The sequence below is a fragment of the Astatotilapia calliptera genome, chromosome 19 (genome assembly GCF_900246225.1).
Source record: "Astatotilapia calliptera chromosome 19, fAstCal1.2, whole genome shotgun sequence".
Classification (NCBI taxonomy): Eukaryota; Metazoa; Chordata; class Actinopteri; order Cichliformes; family Cichlidae; genus Astatotilapia; species Astatotilapia calliptera.
This window is the reverse complement of record NC_039320.1, coordinates 22266570-22292067: the sequence shown is the minus strand read 5'-3', so window position 1 is coordinate 22292067 and position 25498 is coordinate 22266570. Positions and strand designations below refer to the sequence as shown.

At 42.6% G+C, this 25498-nt stretch overlaps 2 protein-coding genes across 4 annotated transcripts; one reads left to right on the top strand and one right to left on the bottom strand.

Moving 5' to 3' along the window:
* On the bottom strand, positions 1-2560 carry znf593 (zinc finger protein 593). Of its 3 annotated transcripts, XM_026152887.1 has the most exons (5): positions 2497-2559; positions 1772-1871; positions 1328-1542; positions 831-893; positions 1-735 (listed from the first exon to the last, which is right to left on the bottom strand). In XM_026152887.1, exons 3-5 carry the CDS (start codon positions 1525-1527, stop codon positions 609-611), a joined length of 390 nt encoding a protein of 129 aa, XP_026008672.1. In that variant the 5' UTR covers positions 1528-1542; positions 1772-1871; positions 2497-2559; the 3' UTR covers positions 1-608. The 3 variants fall into 3 exon arrangements, with proteins under 3 accessions (XP_026008672.1, XP_026008674.1, XP_026008673.1); XM_026152889.1 differs by lacking the exon at positions 1772-1871 and having other exon boundaries at positions 2497-2560; XM_026152888.1 differs by lacking the exons at positions 1772-1871; positions 2497-2559 and adding an exon at positions 1676-1763.
* On the top strand, positions 2545-24682 carry rlf (RLF zinc finger). The gene is made up of 8 exons (XM_026152880.1): positions 2545-2783; positions 4652-4806; positions 9091-9172; positions 10244-10379; positions 10490-10692; positions 17170-17306; positions 17468-17609; positions 19540-24682. Exons 1-8 carry the CDS (start codon positions 2556-2558, stop codon positions 24154-24156), a joined length of 5700 nt encoding a protein of 1899 aa, XP_026008665.1. The 5' UTR covers positions 2545-2555; the 3' UTR covers positions 24157-24682.
* Positions 24683-25498: the final 816 nt, after the last annotated feature.

Here is a 25498-nt window from a genome sequence, read left to right as displayed (position 1 = left end):
CAGTGTTGTCTCAAGATTGTTTAATTAAGAACATTTAGAAGTTTAACGAGGTATAAGTTAGCCTGGTCGCAGACATCTGAATCACTATGCACATCTCCAATTCCCTCCATTTGAAGCAGTAACAAAATAAGGTCTACAGTACACAGCAGAATTACATTTTCTATCAATAGTCAAACTTAGTTAACTGTCCAGTATTTTAAATGAACAACTAGAGTGAAAAATAAATATTACTTTGTGTACAGAAATGCATGTTTTCCTCTATTTCTTTGTCTGGTAAGTTCAGGTACAGCTCTAACTGCACTGCTGTACTCCACATGTGTAATGTGACTTAATCAACTCCACAAAATTTATTATTGTAGAAAACATTCCACCATCCTTTGTATTTACATAGGCAGACAATGCATCTGATTGTAAGGAGAAGTCTTCTGAACTTGGTGATGGAAGTTTAACAACCACGTTTCTCACAGCTGGCTGAAAAACAAACATTATCTGTCACAAAAGGCATTTTCAGATTTGCTACTAAAGTATGTGACAACAATAACTGCAAGCATTAACTGCTAATGCCTCTTTTATGAGTTAATCAGTCTGTGGATTAATGTCAGAGGCTTTCATTCCATGTCCTCCTCTAATGGTTGGGTCTTCACTTCAACAACTTTTGGAGGGATGTATGAGCCCATGCCTGCTGCTCTCTCTGCCTCTTCCTGGGTGTAGGGCTCTTCTCTGAGCTGTTTCAGTCTGGATGGGGAAAAAAGGAGGTAAGCCATGAAACTTACATGGATAGGATTACGAGCTGTAAGTCCAAATATGTGACTGTAGAGTGGTCCGCTTACCGTTTTTTATGCACTTTAGTTTTGAAGTGCTCTTTCAAGGATCTCATATCCACAAAATATCTCCTGCAAAACAAGAAGAGCCATCACATTAAAATAAAATCTATATTTCTTAAAAATTTAACAGATGAACAGCTCACAGCATAAGAGAGTATAAGAAGAGGGCATTTCATTTTAAGGAAGCCATGAGGATCTGGAACCCTGGATTAGGACTGAAATTTGCTCGAATCATTCATCATTGGGTACGCCACCCTTTTCCAGCTGAGACCTGTGGCCTCAGACTTGGACAATACAGAATATTTCTCCATTCCAGCTTTTCATATGGGAAGATTTACTTCTTTTCCTACCCCAATGGGAAAAGTTCGGCAGAACTTAAGGTGAAATATTAAATATCTTACTAAAGGAAATACTGATGAAGACTAAGAGTTTAGTAAGCAGCATATATATCAAGCAAAGTCAGTTAACAGATGGACTGTTACAGTAAACAGAGAAATACCTACGCGCAGTGTAAGCAGTAGTGTTGTGCACATCCGGTTACATCGTAGTCAACCTCCTGATGCAGCAGTTTAGCAGCTGTGTCAGGCTTCATGTCTGAGTGGATCTGATCCAGGTCTTTGGTCCTGCGCTTTGTCTTCCAGGTCTTTGCAATGTTCTTCTTCTTGCCATTGTTGTGGTTTCGGGTTTGTTTGGACTTCCCCATGATAACCAGTTGGTACTGTGTGAAACAAAAGGGTTTTAAACACCCAAAATGAACGCAGACACGTCACAGACTTGTGTCAACATTAAAATCTTTCGATTGTTTCACTGATACTTCCCAGTTAATATTCTTAGAATCTATTTACAAATACCGATCAAAAATATGCGTTCAACGTCTAATCAATCGTTACTGCAGCCGATCTACATCTAATAAGCCGTCGCAGATGTTATTTTCAGACTTTGCTTACCTTTCACACGTGTGACCGAGAGAAATGAAATCTATTTCCGGGTCAATGGAGTAGAACGATACTACGCAGTCACCTCCAGAGGGCGCGAAACTCCCGGTCTCTAACAGTGGGGCGATAATAAAAACACCTTAACTATTTTAATTTAAACGCTAACAAAATTATATTTAATCGTAATTCACTTCAGATTAACATTTATTTTCCTAGAATATCGGATTTTTACTAATAGCGCTAGCTGAGCACTTATTTGGCATGCAGTTTTAGCGAAAAATTGCCACCGAAGTTGAATAAAGTTGAATAATATTTGATCAACCAATTATTACGAATTTTTTTTTTTTTTTTTGGGGGGGGGGGGGGGGTACAGTGCAGTTGATTTTTTTCTGGTCTGATAAACTGTCAGGTGTGCTATGCTCTATGTCACGCTACCTTTTGGTGCTTTGCGTAACTATCAGTGTCAGTGTACCACCCGAGAAAAACTGTAATAAAGGTTATTATTTTCAGACTGAAAAAAATAGAACAGAAAGAGATGGATGTAAGAAAAAGCACACAGAGCTAAAATCAAGCAGAATAACTGAATTACTGTTCGCATAAATTTAGAGAGCAAAGTTTATATTGGATAGAAAATAAAGTATATCGATATTGCGGTTAAAAAGGAATAGCAACAACGGCCTGAATATAATAGTACAAGCCCACTTTGTATTTCTGCTCTTACCACCCCCTCTACTTACTTTTCAGGTGATCTTGGTGTCAGTTCAGCTGATGTATTTAAATATTCCGACAGCATTGAATGGGGTCGTCAGACTGCACTGCATACGCGCTGTGGTGGAGAGTGAAGATGGCGGAGAATAATGTCGAACCAGAGCACGAATGGAGCGACTGGGCCCTGGACACGGCCGAAGATACCCTAGTTGCAATGGAAAACCTGCTGGCCACACTGAGAGCTTTCGAGGACGTCCTCAGGCAACAAGAAATCTCCGTAGCGTCTTCCACGGAGTACTGCGATAACTTCTGTCAGGTAATGTGTACATGCAGCATCGAAGCTACAATTAGCCTATCGTTAGCTCACCGAGGACTGTTTTTTTCCCTCTCGCATCCCGCAAGCAGAATTACCAGCAACGATTGCTGGCCTGTTAGCTAACTGGCCAAGTTTAGGTTAGGATTACACCCAATTGCAGTACGTTTATTTTTGCGCATATTTGCATATGCTTTTGTGTTTTTTGTCATTATTATTATTATTATTATTTTTACACCCAAACAACTCACGGCCGTTGGACTTATTTGCAGCTCAGTGATTTGTTGCTCAATTTGCAGGTTAGAGTCGCCTTACATTCAAAGATCAAAGGTCTTTTAGCTTTGCTTTATTTGGGAAGTGATTATGGTGGCAACGAAGAAAATGTAATACAGATGTTTGTATGAATTTATTGACACAGTTTGCAGATCATGTATTACTGCATGCCTGTGGGGCGGGGCAGCGTCGAGATATGTTTATCATAATATTTTTGTTGTTGGGGGGCGTTTAGCTACTAAGGAGTGTTGCATTTTGACCACTTTCAAGAAAATACGCTTTTCCTGTGCTCTTGAAATGTGACAGTTTCTAAACCTGCGCATCTGTCAGTTACGACAATGGAGATTTTTAGTCTCCCTTAAAGAAATCTTAGATTGGAGTCCAGTTAAAACACAAATCTAGTCATCATGGTAGGGAAATTACTGTGGCTTCCGCTTTCTAAAGGATCTGATTTAACTAAAAACTAGGTATCACTTTCATTTTTGCTGCTTAAGGGACTCTGCAAGTTTTTCAACCATTAGAGAGCTTCCCTTGAAACCTGTTCAGCAGCCTTTGAGAATGGTATAGCAGGAGTAATTCATTAGCTAGTTCACCCTGACAGGTCTGCTTTTGAATATTTCTCAATGATTTCAACAGCTCTAACTTCCCCCTTATAAGTAAGTTGAAAGATTGTATGCGTTCCCATGTTTGGTGTTGGTAACTGTGTAAAATGACACTTGATTTAACACTAAAACTCAATTTCAGTACAGTTTTAACTTCAATCTTCCAGGTTTTCGTAAAACAAAGGCAAAAAGATCTGTGTGACTCCCAATTCCAGTCGGAAATCTCAGGGATGTAATTAGTACACTGATGTAGGTCTTTAGGGCCTAGACTTTATTCCTACCTTCCTTTGAGAGGGTACTGTATATTTAGACAGAGGGGAATTAATGTAGTGCCTCTGTGGGCACGAGAACCACCTAGAAAAGTTCCTTCTATCTGGCAAATGAGACTCCTGGGATGCTGATAGCGCTATGATGATTTAATGTGTATACCCACCAACTACAAGCAGGTGACAGATGGGTGTAGATGTTGACTTCTCTGTTCCTGAAGGACAGCTGATCGCTGAGTATTTGCGCGAAACGAGACCTTCCTCCCTGTTAACAGTAAATGTTGAGTTATATAAAACACCTGTTTCTTGTAGGTAATATTAATTTAATTAATTGAATTTGATTCTGTTTTAAATTGTGTGAAATTATACCAGGTTGAATCATCCCAAGAACTCAAATTTAATGGTCATATACAGTATGAGATCATTATGTATGTGTGATGATCATGTACTGTATGAAGTCTTCCTTCCTTTTTTTGTTTTAAAGCAACAGTTAAGTCCCCTCAGGCCCAATCTGGAGCACAGCAGGCACACACCAGACAGTGTGTCAGCTGGGATCAATCAGGTATAGACAGGCATCTCCCTAAGGTGAAAACCTTTGATCATCCATGGCAAATGCTTCCTCTTCTGGTTGTAGTTTTTGAACATTGCTACTACATATTTCTACTCTACTTTCAAATCTGCTTCATCAACAATTTTTTTCAGTTTCTGATGCCTTTGTGTCTTTTTGCAGGCACTGATGCACTATGCTGGAAGCAGGAATTCCATGGAACATGGGCTGCCTCTTCTGGAGGTCTACTGTCTGTCCATAAACTGCTTTGCTTCAGCTCGATCCCACCTCACGGCAGAGTCTGACAGAGTGGCCCTCGTTTTGAAGCGGCTAGCTTTGTGAGTACTGTAAAATATACTGAATTATGAGAGATAAGCAATTGATTATCTCATGAGAATGTGTACGAGGTGTCATAGGTGTCAAAGTAGTTTGAATGTCTGGTTTATGCATGGGAGCAATTTGAAATCATTTCAATATAACTTGTATAGACAAAGGCTATACGTATTGTGTGCATGTGTAATAGTCATATCACAACAAATGTCATGTCAGGTATATCAAACTCAGTTATTATGCTTTGAAACAAAAGGAATACCAACATGTTTTTTTACTAGTGTAACTTAATGTTTTTGGATACACAGCCTTTTTTTTAATTTTTTTATTTTATTTTAACATTACAAAAATCAACATTCTTGGTAGTGTGTCATACAGGCTCTGAGTGTGCACTGCAAAAGGAAGTGAAAGCACCAAACAGAAAAGAAATGCAGTAGACTAGAGAAGTGACTGAGTCTGATACAAACACCTCCTGCAGGATCAGATTGGGTTATTTTGCATGCGTTCTGTGGGGGTGGGCCACCTGAGACCTGTTCACAGTAACATCCCCCCCTTGTACCTCATTCCCCACAGCGAGAGGGATGGGGCAGGTGGGCCTGTCCTCTCTCTGTCTACTAGTTTCCAGTGAATAGCTCTTCTGAGAGTTTGTGTCTTCAGCCTTCATCTTCTCTGGTTAGACAGGAAGCCTGTTTACTACAGTTCTATTGCAGGGCTCCATCTTTTACCACTTGCAAACGGCTTTACCTGCAGCACCACCGAGAGAGCAGTTTTACACGAACAATATCCTCACTCCTGATCAGAGAAGCAATAATACCAATTCCTCAATCAGCAGGCAAATCATTTGGTCAAAACATATTTTATATTAATAAAATTCAAGAAAGGATTGTTTTACACAGATTATAAAAACACATTTTCCTTTATTTTTTAATTTTTTATATTGTTTTCTCTACAGCTGCACTCCCCTCAGCTTCTTCAATTATTTACAAAGTCCTTAATAGCCTGCTCACTCAACTTTGTCTAATGTAGCTCAAATTCAAGCATTTTCTGTAAACTCAAGTCATTACACCTATACAGCAGGCTTGTGCTGTCTGAAAATGAGATCAAGCGTTGACAATTAAAGACACCAACGCTGATTGTTTCTTTCCTAAGTGGTAATAACTATTAACCAGTGGGAGTGAGTCTAGTCTCCCTCTTTTCCATCTGCCAATCCTCACAAGTACACTTTGCAATCTGACTAAATGCTTTATTCGTGTTCTCCATATGCCTGCCGCTATTCCGAGGCACTGATGATCCTGGCGCATTTTTCCGTTCAGCCTTCTTAACATGTCTTTTTCTGTTGGGTTCAGTTTTATTATTTGTTTCAGTTTCGCTTCCTTTTTTTTCTTTCTTTGCTTTGCTTAATAAATTCAAAGCAGAACATGGAGTTGGGGAGAATGTACAAATGAATTATTCCAGATACGTCATTGGTCTAAGAACATTAAACAAATGTTTTTGCAGTATGTATATCAATGACTGTGTGCGTGTGTTTTTTTTGTTTTTTTTTTCCCCCCATATTTGAATGGGTAACGAAACACCAATAAAGCACTCGTCCTGTAGAGTGAGCAAAGCTTTTATATGCATACAGGAGTCCAGAAAGAGACATAGTACAATAGGTGGCTTTCCTAATATGAAAGACTTTTAGCTTTCTCACAACAGTCCGAGTACAAACAAGAAACTAAATATTATGGAAATCCTCCAACCGATTTGGTGCAATTGCAGCCTGCCTCTGCCCAGGGCATAAAAGTACATTTATACGTTGAAAATGGGAAAACATTGCTGAAATATAGAGGGTAAATTGCCAACACAGGAAATAAGTGGTTTTGTAAATTGATGTAAATGTCACAGCTATGGTTTAAATCTGAGGTATGCAGTGATACTAAGTGTAAAATGTAAGCAGTGGTAACTGTAATAATAACCTCAGCTAATTTTGTTCTTCATTTTGTGCACAGTTATATGCATGCTGTGCTTCCTGGTACTAACTGATGATGATTATTATTATTATTATTATTTATTTTTTTAAAAGGCTATAGCATTATTGGTTTTGTCATTTAAAAATATTAGTTTAAGTAACTGTCATTTGCAAACCAAAACAAAAAGAAATCAAAGCTCACACTGACTGGGATTGAGTGGCTGTTGTTTGGGATTAGATGTGCTTCAAGACGTCCTTGAAGGGGCATTAAAGGTCTCGTACTACAAATGAGTTATCTAAGATATTTTGTGACTTTCTCAACATGAGCTGAACTAGGTCAGAGATTTGTGCCTTTGTGTTCATTGCTAGGACCAGTCATACGTCTTCAGCCAGGAAAGGTTTAGAGGCATGATGCGATCAAAGGTGTAGGGAGTTGTCTCATTACATGTGCACTGAAAATCCACTGTTATCCTGAATAAACTGTATTAGTCATGTGAACGGTATGTTAAACTTCTTCAGCATGCTGATTTGTTTTTAGGTTTAAAAACACTGTTTGAATGCACATTTTGTTTACCTGTTTTTGCTGCAGTTTGCAACATGTGGCCGCTTGCTTGTACACAAACTACACAACAATTTGCAATGCTAGGTTAGTGATGAAGAAAAGCATACATTTCTGGTTAGGAGGGATGCACATACTTGTAAACATAGAATGCTGTTGTTGTTTTGTTTTTTGGGAGTTTTTTTTTTTCTTTTCTTGAGGTAGCTAAAAGAATCTGTGGGCAGTCACAGACTGCCAGTCTACATGTAGAGGGTGTGCTTTGTCAGATGGAGTGGGCTACTCTTGCTTATGTTGTTGTTGGTCTGTTAGCCAGCCATGGAGAAGAGCCAAGTTATAACATACAAAGACCTTAAGTGAAATCAGCCCACTTATTAACTGACACGTAAAGCGCAGTTATGGTGGTTAAAACCAATATGCTATCTGAACAGAAACTCGTATGTGAATGGACACATTTGTATAACCATTATTTGGTAATTAGACAATTTGTGTGCAAATATCTTTACACAAGCCTACAGAATGGTGCTTGAAGAATTAAAAAAAGCTGTGGACGTACGGTCAAACGAGTTGGCCACTGCTGAAAATGTTTTGATGCAACGAAACAAAATAATTGAAGCACCTTCACTTTTCAATATTTGTGTACTATGCAGTTATTGTCACTGACGTCATAGCGAGAAGATTTTGTATCTGGTCAGCTGCAGTGTTTCAGTGTGTTTGCATGTTCTCCATAGGTCCGTGTGGGTTCTCTCTGGATGCTCCAGCTTCCCACCACAATTGTAGTTGTCTGTGGATGTGGGTATAAATGGTTGCCTCTCTCTTTTTGCCAGCAACCGGCTGTCTGTTGAAGGCGCACCCCACTCTAATGTCAGCGGTAATAGGCTTCAGGGGATCCTTGTCCAACAAGGATCCCCTGAAGCCTAAGTTCAAAGCTTGAACTTGAGATGATTATTCATGCTTTTATTTCCTCTCGTTTAGACTACTCTAACGGCCTTTTTACTTGTTTTAACAAATCAGCCTTAAATTGTCTTCAGACTGTGCAGAATGCTGCAGCACGTCTCTTAACAGGCACCAAGAGAAGATCGCATATCACTCCAGTCTTGGCCTCCCTTCACTGGTTGCCTGTAAATTTTAGGTTTCATTTTAAAATTTTAGTTCTAACCTTTAGGGCCCTACATGGTCAGGCTCCTCAATATTTATCTGACCTGCTGAAACCACATGCATCTTCTCGGGCTTTAAGGTCATTAGATCAGAGACTGCTGGTGGTACCGCGCACTCGTTTTAAAACTCGTGGTGATCGGGCCTTTCAGACTGTGGTACCACGGTTGTGGAATTCTCTCCCACTGTCTCTTCGCTGCACGGACTCCATTGATTCTTTTAAGAAACAGCTGAAGACATTTTTATTTAGAAAAGCATTTGATTAATTTCTTATGCTGTTTTTATAGTTTTATTGTTTTACATTGTTTTATTTACTGTTATATTGTTTTTATATTCCCATTTCCTGTGTTGTAAAGCACTTTGTGATTTTTATCTGTGAAAAGCGCTATATAAATAAATTTTACTTACTTACTTACTTATAAGGATATTAATTGGCATGCACACAGATCCATGTGTACAGGAATATTAGTGAATATTAATATTGAATTATTAGGAACACTGCCTTGTAGGGGGGCGGCCATGGTGGCTTGAAGGTTGGATCATACTCTGCACACTCTTCATACTGTCGTTGGCTGTTCTGTTTTGCACTGTTTTATTATAGTGTCATAAAACATCTCCTTGTTTTTACTACAGGAGCTGTTTTGAACTGTTGCTGTCAGTGCCTGAGAATGAAATCCCATATGAAGCCTGGGTTCAGTTCCACCACTCTGTTCAGGTACAGGACCTTCAAAGCATTGTTTGCTGATGGGTGACTGCATAGAGAAAAGTAAATTTGTGTGTGTCTGTGAAGGGGGGGGGTCAAGTTGAGTCTTTGGGCGTTTTCTGTAAAAGCCCTCCTAAAAGTAAACCCAAAGACGAGCTGTTTCAAATTGGTGTGGACAGCATTGTTTTGTTTTTATTTACCCCGTGGTGAGTCTAAAACATCTGTCTTTATAACCTCTCACTCTTCACAGGTTGTCAAATCTGTACTTCAATATGAAACCAATCTAGGTGTGAATATCTTCAGTATCAGGCTTGAAATAGTTAGTTATTTTCTCAAAGGATTTAAAGATACAAGACTTAAAAAGAATAGTGTTTCAATTTTTCTTACATTCAGCAGTTTTGTTTCCAAAGGATGAAGTGAAGCGCTTCCGTCTCATGGGGTGGGTCGCATGGCTGTGGACTTGATTTCTTGTGGCAAATGTGCACTGAAGAGTTGGCAGAATACGTTGCTAAATTGATTCAATATGTTCAAGCTGAGCAAAACTGTGACATACTGAGAAGATTTATGGGAATGTAATAGCTCTGTAGCTGAAGTCTCATATAGGTTTTTAAGTACTCTTACTTTCTTTGATACTAGATTTTGGGCTGCGAAGTCACTATATTAAGTTTAGTTCACCCACATGCTGAATGACATTGATTGATTGATGACATTTCAAAAAGGAGAAAAAAAGTCTTAATTTCTACAGACAGACTTGTCAGCAAAGAAAAAGTAATTCTAAACCAGGCTGTGCTGAGCTGTCACCTGTTTTCCTTTTTAGATGTGAACAGTGACAAACGTTTCGCTTGGTGTAGAGCAGATAATGAAATATCGCTTGTGCTGAATCACAAACTGTGACAGCCTTTTGAGTTGTTCATTTATCATTTTATCACACATCAACAGAGAGAAAGCAGCACTGCTGCCTCCATAAAGGGAACATAGCCCTTAATAATTATATTTTTTGTATTCATGAAAATGAATGTTTATAAAGATGCTGACCGAACAATGTTATTGTATTTAGCGTTACCATTTTTGTGTTGTGTGCAGATTGCCCATGATACCCTGCTACAGTATGGAAGCACAGACCTTCAAGCATTACTCCAAATCACAGGAGAGGGAGGGGCATGGAGCAACCCTGTCCTTACATCTCTCCTCACCGGGCAGCTGACTAACCCAGAAGAAGGTTAGGATCTAATCAACTAGGTTCTTTTTATTTGAAAACTATAGTTACTTAGAACTACGTTGGCTTTTTCTTTATTTGTGACTTGGATTTTGTTTGAATTCTGTCTTTAGTTAATGCATATATCAGCTTGGAGGGCGAGGGCTTCATGGAGATGCGGGTGAAACATCTGGAAAAGATGGGCGAGATTGCCAAAGCTGTGGTTTTGGCCAAAGCTTGCACTGAATGCAGCACCTTTTCTAATCAAGCCACGTTTCGTCAGACATATGTCTCCCTGCTTTGTCACCTGTTGCCCAACGAAGAGGCCATAATGGAGGTATTCCAGCAGTTTCTTTTTGTGAGCTGGGATTGGTTGCTTTGGTGACTTTTGGGTGTTTCAGTAAATTAATTAATGAGTTTCTACATTTATCATTTTCACCAAACCAACGTGAAGAGTATCAAAAATATAAGAAGCGTTCAGTGTGACACAGAATGTGTGCCAGGTGATCACGACTGATGGCCTCCCAAAGCTTTCAGAGGACAGACAAAAGCATCCATTCTTAGTATTCAGTCACACATACACAAGCAATCTGTAACTGATATTAGCTGATAAAGAAAAATGGGGCATATTTGCAAGTCAAATCTTTTTAGAATGAGTGTAAAAAATTTACCTATTCATAAGGGTTTTCTGCACTGACTCCAAAAATAGAGCTTCAAACCCACATGCAAATTGAGCTTTCAGTTTTCTGGCTTTCAGTTGGAGGACTCAGAAAATCCTCCAGCCGATAGAACATTTGGGTGCTTTGTGGCCTAGTTTCAGTTTGGCATTATATTGTATGCTGTAAAAGTGTTTTAGCCTGCTTCTTTGTACATAAATCTAACCCATGTGCACACAGAAGAACCTTAGCATAATAATTATTCTTTGTCAGTTACTATTGATAATTCCTGTACTAAGCAGTAGGGCTGGGCCATATTATACCGTTCACGGTAATACCGGTATAATGTTAGGCAACGATAGGAAAATGAAATATCGCGATAGAATGGGAGTAAAACGCGCATGCGCAGTGCCTTTGTTTTCATACGCACATGGCCGATTGTTGAGTGAAACAGATGAACCAGAATTGGTTTGTAAAAATGGTGCAACTTCCGTGATGTGGAACTGGTTTGGTGTTTGTCCGTCAGATACACAACAAAGCACATTTTTTTGCAGAACATGCAAGCGGCCGTTGTCATTGTCATATTTGTCGGACTAAGATGCTCTTAAATCTGGGAGTAATCTGGGTCCTAAACTCCGTATACTTCAGGTCAAACAACACTGCAGCATCACTTAGAGTTAAAAACTGTCTAAATTCTTTCATCTTTAATAAAACGATCAGCATTGTTGCTTTACCAGGTGTAACTATAAAGTTTAACTTCCAGGCATCCATGAAAACAAAAGTTATTATATTTAACGGAGTTAGAAGTTAGCAGGAAGCTAGCGGAAGTTAGCTCGCTAGTTTCGCTAGTTACCTAAGCATGATATTGCATGTTCTGACTGAGAGATTTCTGAAAAAAATCAAACGTACAGCTCTGCTATCACTTCCAACATAAATGAAGACAGGAAACTAAACAGCAGTGACGTTTGTAGGGTTACTGAAGTTGGGCTAGCTGGTATATAATGATGTGCTACTTGATCGCTAGCGATACAGCTATGTTAGCATAACATAAACAGTGAAGCTGGAGGACGAACACTAACACTTTTCCACTTATAAAAGTTAACGTGAAGGTTCTTCATGGTTAGAGACAAATGCAATCGCATGGCAGGATGCTGTAAACGGACCAAACTTCAGTCAGGAGAACAACTGAGATAATCCATCCACAATACGAGGTTAGTCATTAATATACTGCAACAACATGGGAATAGAACAGCTGCCAGAGAATTCAACATTAATGAATCAATGGTACAGAAGTGGAGGAAGCAAGAAGAATGAGTTTAATAAAGTTTGATTTATCTGACTGCTTTGTTTCGCTTAATGTGCCTTATAATCCCGTGCACCTTATGGTCCGAAAAATGCGTACTGCACACTGCAGTTTAATGTTGCAAAGCACCTATTTTTAACTTCAGTGGATATTATATATGGTTATGCTCAGGATATGTCAGCCCATTTCTACTGGAAATGCCTTTTGGTTAAACTTTCAGCAAGGAATTTGCATTTGCACTGTTACATTTTTATAAAGCTTTAATGTACATAAAAACCAGCTTCTTGTTTAAGTGAAAATAAATGGAAGGTTGTCTTTTTGCGCTAGTAATGTTGTGGAGTTGTATTTTGTCTCGCATCAATTATATCGTCGGTTATATCGTTATCGCAAATTTTCAAATATATATCGTGATAAATATTTTTGGCCATATCGCCCTGCTCTACTAAGCAGTGTTTGGATTTGTTTTACATGCTGTCTCCTTTTATTCTTTTGATTACAGTGTCTCGCCAGTGTTTCAGATAAAAGTGCAGACTAGGTATAGGATTTGCATGATCAGAAAAGAAAGAAGTGTAATTTTATTACACACACAGAGTTGTCAGTATGTTGGGCATTTTTTTTTTTTTTATATTCATACAAAAGCCACACAGCTTTGAACTCGGGATAAAAAAATGATACAAAAATAGTTTTGTTTAATCAAACGGCTCACATTTCCACACATAATGTCTAAGTGAGCGAAGAAAGAGGCTATTATACTTTATAAATATAAAGCTGTGAAGAAAACTTGAGTCAGCGGTGCAGTGATATTTAGATCGAGTGTCCTATTGCATTTTCTGTGTGTGTGAGAGAGTGAAATGGAAAAATGGCCTTTTAAATAAATATAACATAATTTCTCTGCCATGAAGAGAGAACATTCATTATTATAATACAGTGAAGGAAAAAAAAGTTGTTGTTTTGTCAGGAGGAAGTTTTTAGTTTGCTCTCTTATACATTTTATAAATCAGACTAGTATGAGCTCCTCCTTGAATCGCTACCTTATCGTGGTGGAGGGGTTTGTGTGTCACAGGGATCCCAGGGGCTATGTTGTCTGGGGGCTTTTGCCCCCTGGTAGGGTCTCCCATGGCAAATTGGCCCTGGGTGAGGGACCAGACAAAGAGCGATTCATAAGACCCTTATGAAAAGGACACCGAGGGAACAGTTTACCCTGCCCGGGATAGGGTCACCGGGGCCTCGCCCTGGAGCCAGGCCCGGGGAGGGTGCCCGAGGGCGAGCGTCTGGTGGCCGGGCCTTAGTCCATGGGGCCCGGCCGGGCACAGCCCGAAGAGGAGACATGGGCCCATCCTCCCGCAGGCCCACCACCCGCAGGAGGCGCCATAGGGGTCGGGTGCATTGTGTGCCGGGTGGCGGCCAGGAGCAGAGGCCCTGGCGGACTGACCCCCGGCTGCCAAGACTGGCAATAGGGACATGGAATGTCACCTCTCTGGTGGGGAAGGAGCCTGAGTTAGTGCGTGAGGTTGAGAGGTACCGGCTAGATATAGTCGGGCTCACCTCTACACATGGCTTGGGCTCTGGAACCAGTCTCCTGGAGAGGGGCTGGACTCTGTCTCAGTCCGGAGTTGCCCCTGGTGAGAGTGGGGGGGGGGGGTGGGTATCCTAATATCCCCTCGGCTTGCTGCCGGTACGTTGGGGTTTTTCCCGGTGGACGAGAGGGTTTGTTCCCTGCGCCTTAGGGTCAGGGAACGGGTCCTGACTGTCATCTGCGCTTATGCGCCGAGTGGCAGTTCAGAGTACCCAGCCTTCTTAGAGTCCCTGGGGGGGGGGGGGGGGGTGCTGGAGGGTGCTCCACCTGGAGACTCTGTTGTCCTGCTGGGAGACTTCAATGCTCACGTGGGTAACGACAGCGAGACCTGGAGGGGTGTGATTGGGAGGAACGGCCTCCCTGATCTGAACCCGAGCGGTGCTCTGTTATTGGACTTCTGTGCTAATCACAGTTTGGCCATAACGAACACCCTGTTCGAACATAAGAGTGTCCATAAGTGCACGTGGCACCAGGACGCTCTAGGCCGTAGGTCGATGATCGATTTTGTAATCGTATCAGCAGATCTGCGACCATATGTTCTGGACACTCGGGTAAAGAGAGGGGCTGAGCTGTCAACTGATCACCACCTGGTGGTGAGTTGGATCAGGTGGCGGGGGAAGACGCTGGACAGACCTGGTGCACCTAAACGCGTAGTGAGGGTGTGCTGGGAACGTCTAGCAGAGGCCCCAGTCCGCGAGATCTTCAACGCACACCTCCGGCAGAGCTTCAACAGCATTCCGAGGGAGACTGGGGACATTGAGTCCGAATGGACCATGTTCAGCGTCTCCATTGCCGAAGCTGCTGCATTGAGCTGCGGCCGCAAGGTGGTTGGTGCCTGCCGTGGTGGTAATCCCTGAACCAATTGGTGGACACCAGAGGTGAAGGGAGCCACTAGGCTGAAGAAGGAGTCCTATCGGGCTTGGTTAGCCTGTGGGACTCCGGAGGCAGCCGACAGGTATCGACAGGCCAAGCGGAATGCGGCTCGGGCAGTGGCTGAAGCAAAAACTCGGGTGTGGGAGGAGTTCGGAGAGGCCATGGAAAAAGACTTTCGGACTGCCGCGAAGAGATTCTGGCAAACCGTCAGACGTCTCAGGAGGGGAAAGCGGTGCTCTACCTGCACTGTGTATAGTGCTGGCGGAGCGCTGCTGACGTCGACTGAGAAAATTGTCAGGCGGTGGAAGGAATACTTCGAGGACCTCCTTAATCCCACTGAGACGTCTTCCGAGGAGGAAGCAGAGTCTGGGGATGAGGGGAATGACCCGCCAATTTCCGGGGGCGAGGTCACTGAGGCAGTTAAACAACTCCTTGGTGGCAGAGCCCCTGGTGTTGATGAGGTCCGCCCCGAGTTCCTGAAGGCTCTGGACGTTGTAGGGCTGTCCTGGTTGACACGCCTCTGCAATGTTGCGTGGAGATCAGGGCAGTACCTGTGGACTGGCAGACCGGGGTGGTGGTCCCCATCTTTAAGAAAGGGGACCGGAGGGTGTGTTCCAACTACAGGGGGATCACACTCCTCAGCCTCCCTGGGAAAGTCTATGCCAGGGTGCTGGAAAGGAGAGTTCGTCCGTTAGTCGAACCTCGGATACAGGAGGAACAATGCGGTTTTCGTCCTGGTCGCGGAACACTGGACCAGCTCTTTATCCTCTCCAGGATACTTGAGGGTGCATGGGAGTTTGCCCAACCAGTCTACATGTGTTTTGTGGACTTGGAGAAGGCATTCGACCGTGTCCCTCGGGGTGTCCTGTGGGAGGTGTTGCGGGAATATGGGGTGTCTGGCCCATTGCTACGGGCCATTCGATCCCTATACAACCGTTGCAAGAGCTTGGTTCGCATTGCCGGCAATAAGTCGGACTCGTTCCCGGTGGGTGATGGGCTTCGCCAGGGCTGCCCTTTGTCTCCGGTTCTGTTCATAATTTTTATGGACAGGATTTCTAGGCGCAGCCAAGTGGCGGAGGGCTTTCGCTTTGGTGGCCTCAGAATCTCATCTCTGATTTTTGCAGATGATGTGGTTCTGTTGGCTTCATCGGGTGAGGGCCTCCAGCTCGCACTGGAACGGTTCGCAGCCGAGTGTGAAGCAGCGGGAATGAGGATCAGCACCTCCAAATCTGAGGCCATGGTTCTCAGCCGGAAAAGGGTGGAGTGCCCACTCCGGGTCGGGAATGAGTTCCTGCCCCAAGTGGAGGAGTTCAAGTATCTCGGGGTCTTGTTCGCGAGTGATGGGAGAAGGGAGCCGGAGATCGACAGACGGATTGGGGCTGCAGCTGCAGTAATGCGGACGCTGCACCGGTCCGTCGTGGTGAAGAGGGAGCTGAGTGTAAAAGCGAAGCTCTCAATTTACCGGTCGATCTACGTCCCTACCCTCACCTATGGCCACGAGCTGTGGGTAGTGACCGAAAGAACGAGATCGCGGATACAAGCGGCAGAAATGAGCTTCCTCCGAAGGGTGGCTGGCCTCTCCCTTAGAGATAGGGTGAGAAGTTCGGCCATCCGGGAGGGGCTCAGAGTAGAGCAGCTGCTGCTCCACATCGAAAGGAGCCAGCTGAGGTGGTTCGGGCATCTGACAAGGATGCCCCCTGGGCGCCTCCTGGGTGAGGTGTTCCAGGCATGTCCCACCGGGAGGAGGCCCCGGGGCAGACCCAGGACACGCTGGAGAGATTATATCTCTCGGCTGGCCTGGGAACGCCTTGGTATTCCCCCGGATAAGCTGGAGGAGGTGGCTGGGGAGAGGGAGGTCTGGGCCTCTTTGCTTAGGCTGCTGCCCCCGCGACCCGGCCCCGGACAAAGCGGATGAAGATGGATGGATCGATGGACTAGTATGAGAATATTATCCAGATGTTGCATGTGCTTTATCTTTTTTTTTTTTTTTCTTTTTTTTTTGCGCTCCTGCCTCTGTGGCTCAGTTACCCCGCTTTTTCTATATGCCTCCAAGGGCATGCTCACCCCATTAGAGTTTAAGACTATTTTCTGTCCTCATGGGGTCATGAAATTCCTCCAGAAACATTTAAACATTTTAAAATGTTGTACTGCAGCTACAACAGCACTACTTCTTCAAAGGTCTGCATCTTAGAAAACAGCAAATTTTGTATTAAATCATACTGGGAGAACATTTTATCACCATATTCTGGTGGTAGTATATGACTGACATAAAACTAAATATACAAAAAGATACACGTTTATCCATGGATGTTGATTTTTCTGGCATTTGTAACTTTTTGTTGAGTGACTGGAGATGTGTTGCCTCTTTCGTTGTTTGCTGAGCAGCCAACATTATGTTTCCTGTAGATATCGAGACTGGACTGCAAGGACGTACTTGAGATCACGTGTAATTTGGAGACAGAGGGGGAGGAGAATACAGCGTTCATCCTGTGCACAACTTTCTTGACACAGCAGCTACAGCAGCAGAGTCTTTACTGCTCCTGGTGAGTGGGCTCTCTTTAAAGACAAGTTTTCTCTTTTAATTTTCTTTTTTTTAGACTTGATGTAGGAATTTATTTAAAAGAAAGTGATTCTTTGGTAATTTTTGCATTCACAAACAACTATATGTGTAAACTTTTTCTTTCTTTTTTTTTTTAAATTAAAGGGAGTTGATTTTATTGTGGAGTAAGCTTCAGAGGAGGCTTGACCCCTCACCAGTGTCTCTTCTGGAACGATGCCTTCAGCTAGGTGCCATTGCCAAAACAGTCGACCATTTGCTTTACTTGGTCCGTGTGATTCAGACAGAGGTGAGTGTGAAAACCCGTGCTTTACACTTGTGATACTAAAATGGAACAGGTTGTTTGTAGAGCTGGGCGATAGAACGATAACGATATGTATCGCGATATAACTTTTACTCGATAGAGAAATTAAACTATCGCGATAGACTTCGCCGCTCTTGTCCTCTTAAAAAAAAAAAAAAAAAAAAAAAGGTCAGCCAATCCAAATTAAGTAGCGCAGAGCCGAACCAATCACAGCCGCAGCGTCACGTCGCGTGACTTGTTACGTACAGCACAAGTGCCAAGCCGCACGTGTGTTTGTTTGGGAAGCAGCCAGCGGGTAATGGAGGAAATGAGTGTGCCGACTAGAAAAATCAACCGAGCGTGACCGAAGAGAAAACAGATGATGGTTCCAACGCCGGAGAGATTGTCGAACGGAAGAGCCATAGAAGTTCCGTAGTGTGAAGGTATTTCGGCTATTTCAAGTCTGACAAAAAATAGAGTAGCGTGCACTGTAAATTGTGCCGAAAGCAAGTCTGGAAATACAATAAACCGGTGCATGCGTCACACTGCGCCACGTTATTGTTTCGGTGAAATGAATTTCTACAATACTGTTACTGTTAATTCTACTCTCTGCAGTGTTTAAATGCTTACATATACACACAGTTACTGTCCCTCCACACATACGACTCGGTTCTGCTTCTATGCCCCAGCTTTGTTTTCTTTTTCCCACCGAGGCTTCTAGACTTCTGATTGGCCAACATTTCTGCACGGTTAGGAATCTAGCGCCACCTGCTGCTTTGGCATGTTCATAGCAGCGGTTTCCTTCATTTCTGCCTTTATATGTGGACGGGATTATTTTTTAAAACGAAAACGGAAAATCTCCGTTTTCAAAAATACCCGTGTACGTGTGGACGTAGCCTCAGTCTCTGACTGGAAGCGCTAATTCGTCATTCGGCTTTTGTCAGACTAAAGTAACTGTTAAAACTGTTTGAAAAGCTAAGCTATACAACAAGGAGAGATTGAGAATTTCCTTTTAGTTCTCAGTTTATTTGATATTGACAAAAGTTAGTCAGTTTTGTCTGTTCTTCTGTAAAACAAACTAAGATTTATTTTTAGAATTAATATTTTGTTTCTAAGTGGAATTGACAATTTAGTAGTCTGTTTCGTTTGTTCTATTTTGAAACTTAAACGCTTTAGCGGCTGCCTTTTGTGTAGTTTGTAATATTTGCCTTTATTTATCTGAAAAAGTCTCATGTTCCTTAAGTACATCTACCCTGTTGAACTTATTATGGGAAATAAATATTTAAATAAAAACAAGCTGCTGATTATTTCACATTTTACTTGTGAGCAACGGCACATTTAAATCTTACAAATATAGTTATTTGGCTTATATCGTGATATATATCGTTATCGCCTGAAATGAAAAAAACATATCGTGATATGAAAAAATCTCATATCGCCCAGCTCTAGTTGTTTGGCATTATGGGGGCAGGCAGACTATATTTGCATTACTTCTTACTTGGCTGGAGAGTGAAAACAAAGATGTATGAGACAGATTGGATGCCCTGCTCATTGATGCCCTGGCCCAGATCTGGGAGGACAAATTTTAGCCTAATGGACTAGCGTGCCTGTTATTTTTCACTTTGACTTTCAGGGTGTCTTTGAATTCAGCACTTTGTAGGTTTATCATTTTCAGTTTCATCAAATGATGTGGAATCCTTTTGTTCCTGACACAGTAACCAGTCCTTATCAGTGTAGATCAGTATGGATATGAGCCCCCTGCTGCCTTCATTGAAGTTGATGTATTTTCAAAGTGTTCCTTTAATTTAATTTTAATTTAATTTTTTAATTTTTTTAGCAGTGTATTTAGAGGCTTATGTAGCCAGTGTAACAGGGTATTTTTTTGTATTTCCCAGCACTCTATAATGGGAATATAACTCTTCATATCACTTTTTAGGCGGAGGAACCAGGGATACCTGCGTCGGTAGAGCTTTGCGTGAAAGCCCTTCAACTTCCAAAGCAGGATGACTCGGAATCGAAGATCTCTGTCTGTAAGACGGTGTCCTGCCTTCTTCCAGACGACCTTGAGGTTCTGCGTGCCTGCCAACTCACAGAGTTCCTGCTTGGCCCTGCTCAGGAAGCCTTCAGCTGTCTTGAGGAGCTCTACTTGCGCCCAGACCAAAAGTATGACCAGGACAGTGAGGTTATTCCCAACTCACTACGCTGTGAGTTGCTACTAGCACTGAAAGCTTACTGGCCTTTTGACCCCGAATTCTGGGACTGGAAAACTCTAAAATATCACTGCATCTCCCTTCTGGGGCTGAGGCCAGAGTCAGAAGGGGAAGAGGAAGAGGCCGTTGAGAAGGATAAACTGCATGAGCTGCAGGGAGTCACTGTTAAAGTAGAATCGGTGCACCAAAATGGGATAAATGGAGGTCTTGACAGTCATGAACAGCTAGATCAAAAACAGTCTATTAACCAAACAGACATCAAAGGTGATTCTGAGGCAAAAAAACAGAACTTCTGCTGTCACATTTGTAAAAGGTCTATCTCGGACACCCAAGTAATTCACCACTCAAAAAGACATGCAGAGGATAACAACCACCCCTGCCCTATTTGCTTGGAAAAGTTCGAGAGTCGGAAGAAACTCGTTCCTCACATTAAAAAACACATTGAGAGTGAAACACATCTTGTCAAAAATCATGCCAAGACTGAGGAAGTACAGAAAACGATAGAAGAAGATGACGACGTTGAACCGGGTGAGATCACCATCGATCCTTCTCTAATGCTGTATTACAAATCCACCCATGATCCAGATGTCTTGCAGCATATTGTGCAGCAAGCCAAAACAGGGACAGAGAAACATGTGGACAGCGACGAGCATGTAACTTTCGATTACATCGACCAACATTTCAAACTGCAGAACAGGGATGAGTATCCCTGTCCAGGAACTGGATGTACACGAACTTTTAAACATTCCAAGTACTTGTATGTCCACTTAAAGTCGGAGCACAAAGGTGATGAAAACGTGAAATATTTTCACCAGATGAGAGACAAGCGGGAAAAGTGCGTCTTCTGTAGACGTCATTTTGTCTCAGCTTACCATCATCGCAAACATATAAGAGTTCACTATGGTGATCAGCCTTACGCGTGTGTGGTTATAGGCTGTGGTGCGCAGTTTAATACTTCCAATGAACTTGTCACACACAAGCAAACCCATGGCTATCAGCTCAACTACCAGTGTCAGCTCAAAGGCTGTTATGTCACATACTCTGACTTGGGACAGATCTATCACCATGAAGCACAGCATTTCAGAGATGCGGCATTTACCTGCTCTAGTACTGACTGTAGAAAGTATTACTTGTCCAAAAAGGAATTTATAAAGCATCTGTCAACACACAACATCACTTTCTCTGAAGAGGACTTTGAGGCTCAAAGGAAGGCAAAGCGGAAACTTTTTAAGACTGTTACTGATGCAGCCATTCGCCTTACTAAGTCAGTTGAATCTGACACTGTAAATGGAGACGTCCTGAATGCTTCGTCAGTGAGTTGCTCCTCCTCCTTGCAGGAATCTGACGTCAAAGAGCCCAAAGCAACAATGACTTTGGTGGCTGTGTGTTTTGATGGAAGTAAATTCACTTGTGGCTTTGAGAAGTGTGGCATGACGTTTTCCAGAGCCAGAGATGTCCAGAGACATCTTAAATGTGCTCACCCAGAACATCTCAAACTGGAGAACAAAGAACACAAACATGACAATGAGCAGGGATCCAAGTCCAAATGGATAAAGTCTGAAAATCAACCGGAGAATGAAGAAAAGGGACAAAACGACCCAACTCCATTTCAACCTGTGGACACTTGCCAAGAAAAAAAAGCTTCCACTCATCCCAAAAGCAGTGAAACAAACTCTTTAAGCCTTCAAACAAAAAACGATGCTCTCAAAGAGATTCTCATCGGGCTCAGTAGACTGGACCTGAATTCCGACAGTTTGCCAAACGAACCCACTCAGTCCAGCGTGGACTCAAACACGTCTCAAATATCTCTTCATCAGGCAATTATGGCAAAGCCCCCTGTTGTCTTGCTTCAGAAGAGACCACATCTTTCAGAGGAAAAGGTTAAAGTCCTCACTCAACAAGCAACCACTGAGGAAGGTGGTAGTGAATCACTAGCCAGTGCTAAGCCCTATGTTTGTGAGATGAAAAGTTGTGGCTTTAGAACGGCTCAAAGTTACAGCTTACTGCGCCACTATAACACCAGACATGGCCGTACCATTGAACAGGCCAAAAGGTTGACTTCTTTGAAAACCACCTGTTTTAAGCCTTACGTGTGCCACCTTTGTTCCAAGAGCCACAGGGAAAAACACGTGTTGAGGGCCCATTATATTCAGTTCCATAACATGAGTGAGACTTGCGTAGATCAGATTAGTGTAACATCTGTACAGCATGAGGGAAACAAAGTGTCCAAATCTAAAAAAAAACTAACAGCGCCTTTGACAAACCACGGCCTAAAGGTAAAAAAGAAAGAGCTCCCCAAGTTGCAACACCAACAAGAGACCAAAAACTCAACAGCGATAAGTGAAAATGGAAAAGACTTTGATAATCACTCCCCATCTGAAGAGGAAGGGGAAGATGAGGCAAAGGGTAGAGAGGAAGATGAGCAGAGACAGGAAAGTGAAGATAAGACCACACAGCAAGTCAGAACGACAAGACGCTTGGTAGCCAAAAGTAATCTGTGCTATATACTTGATAAGTTCAGTAAACCTTTTCATTGTGTGGCAAAAAATTGCGATGCAGCTTTTTCCACCCAGGGAGGTCTTGTGCGCCACCTCCAGTTAGTACATCATTACAATCGCTCTCAGCTTTTGTTGGAAAAAGATATTGATGTGCACCACAGTCCAGAAGTGAGAAAAGAGCCTGCCAAAAAAAGGCCTCTCCCAAACTCAGATGAACCTCAACCCCAGTTCAAATGTCACTTTGCAAACTGCAATGCTTCCTACCACCTTAAAAGCAGCTTAGTGCGTCACACTCGTGATTACCACTCGCAACCACCTGAGCTATTAAGGTGCAAGTATGACGGCTGCACAAGAGTGTTCAGCCATGACGGTGCGCTTAAAAAGCACACTCTTTATAGTCACTGCGAGTTGTACGACTCGCTGGTGGTACGTCTGCAGAGCACTCACAAGAAGTCTATTACCGGGTGTCAAAAGAAGCTTATAGTCACACCAGAGAGTCCTCAGAAAGAGGAACCTGGTTCACCCACCGCACAGGCTGAGAGTCCAAAGCCTGAAGTGACAGCTACGTCAGAACAACTGGGTGATGAGGGTGCTGCGGAGAAAAAGGTCTCAGGAGAGAAAAAGCGAGCGAAAAGAAATTGTTTCAGCAGTTACGTGTTTAGATCTCACGAAGAAGCACTACAGATGTGCCAGGATCGCTGCTTGCGAGTGGCCTACCCATGCATGGTTCAGGACTGCGATTCTGTCGTCACGTACATGCACAGCTTGAACCGTCACTACCTGAAGGTCCACCACATGCGCCGAGAAGATGTCTTTAAGAATGAAGATAAGCTTGTTTTTACTGCCGAGCAGCTCGAAGAACTCATTCAAAGGAAGTCCGCCAGACCGACTGTTGCAGGCACGTGCGTCCCTAATGGGGTTCTTAAAATGGAGTACCAAGCAGAGTCGGAAAGCGCAGGGGCACAGCCTGCACCCGTGAGTCTTCATTCCATCAAAGGGGACACGCAGGATGAGGACAATCATGATGCACTGAGCTTCCCTGGAGAAGAAGAGCAGGAGCTGCCACCTGTTGAGAGAAATGGTGTCCTCGTTGGTGCAGACGAGGTGCTATATGGTGAGCCGAGCACAGGCGGGCATGCTGAAGACGCTGCTGCAGGAACACCAAGCACTCAGAAACCAGAGGAGAGACTGAGCTTGGATAAAATCAAGCCTCTGCTCCGCCCGGTCACTGTTGATCTCTCACCACCATGTTCACTTCGTTTCACTACTGAAGAGGGCTTCCAAGATGGATCGGGCAACAAAGATGGTAGTAAAACATTAAATGGATCCGTAACGTTGTCCAGTCCTCCCGTTCGCCAGCCCCTGAAAAGGATGAACGAGCTGTCTGAACAGCCTTCAAACGTAAAAGACTCTCAGTCTCGTAGTGCTTCTCCACGGGCTTTTGACATTGCTGGCTATAAGCCTATGGGGTTTGAGTCTTCATTTCTTAAGTTCATACAAGAAACCGCTCCAAAAGACAAAAATACAGGATTAGCAAAACGGCGGGACACTTTCAGACGTAGTTGTTCTGTCAAAGAGAACAACCAGCTAGGAATCTCTCACACCCGCAGCAGACGCACTCATTCCCCACTGCTGAAGCCCCACTCTATGACTGGGGACTTCACGTCAGTCCAAAACTTGAAGTCCATCCTGGACAAAGCCCTGGCTGGGTGTGGGGACCTGGCAATTAAACAGCTTCAGTACCTCAGACCCGTGGTGGTCCTGGGCAGACCCGTGTGCACCACCGCCCTCCCTGACCTCTTCCCAACAGACACCAACAACAGCAAACTGCTTCTTGGAAGTTAGTTTAACCGAGCACCTTTTTAACATGGCTATGGTAAATGACTTTTTAGTTTCACAGCTGTGTATCAGTATTTTTATTTCTCCCAACCATGATGATGCTGTTATGTTTTTGCTATTTTTAAGTTGCCAAACTGAACAGTTGTAGTAATTAGCATAAAATTAAAAAACAAGCTTAAACACTGCACACTAGATCCAGCTGATTGTTTGGGTTTTTTAGACATCTGTAATGAAGCATTCAGATAACACCTATTATGTTAAATCCTGGTCACAAGTGTATATACTGTAGTTCTCTGAGATAAATGTACAGCTTTTCAGATTGTTGGAAATGGTCAGTAGCGAATTGCAAGGCCTTTTCACTTTTGTGAAAATGTGACTGAAAATATTTCCTTACTACAAAGTCCATGAAGGAATACGTTTGGTTATTTTTCACCTCAGTTTATAATAAGTCAGTGTTGGGTTGCAGTGGACAGGTGTTGGCCAACATGTATGTAACACTTTCTAATAAAATAAATGTGGAAATGAATTTACAGTCTTGACTCTCTGGATTGTTTATTAATTTGTTAAATTTCCAAGTAAATTACTAATTTTCTTATTTCTTGGTAAATGTTATTGTCTTCCCTCAGATTAAAACTGTTAACTGAAAAAGTAAGCTTAGCGCTTTACATTATTTTATGGATCAGGCAAAGACGGACATCGTTTATAGTCCCAAACTCCTAAACTCCAAACAGTCCAGCGTTAGCTGTGCAACACTTCTTTGGGCTTAATTTTCAGTGAATTACAGTATTCGCTCATGAGAAGTATTCAGGAGGCCCTGCCGGAAGGTCTGTCAGAATCCAGTTTGCCTGGCACATGTGTGGTTAAAATTTGCAGATGCGACACTGCAAATAAACAGATTCTGTGCACGGGAAGGGTTGGGGGCAGCTGTGTGGTTTTAGTATTTAAAATTTTACATGTCTAAAGTGTTTTTAATTAAAGGTAAATTATTAGTTATTTAAATCCATATTTATATAGATATGAAAAGCCACATTAATATATACTTTATATGTGTGCGTACTTTGTACTGAATAAAATGGGTGTGGTACAGGATCCGACACGTTTCCTGTTGTGTTGAAGTAAAAACCGTTATTTTATCGGTGGTGATTGCATGTAAATAATCAAAATGAACCGAGAAGAGGAATTAAGTAGCAAAAGTCAACATTTCCTGCGCTGCCACGTCTGTTTAGCTATCATGCTCATGGGATAAATGGGGCCGCTACCGCCAGCAATAAACGTGTAGTTCTAGTGCTTTAAAAAAAAAAAGAAGTAATACTCTAAAACCATAAATTATGCTTTATTAGGAGTTTAA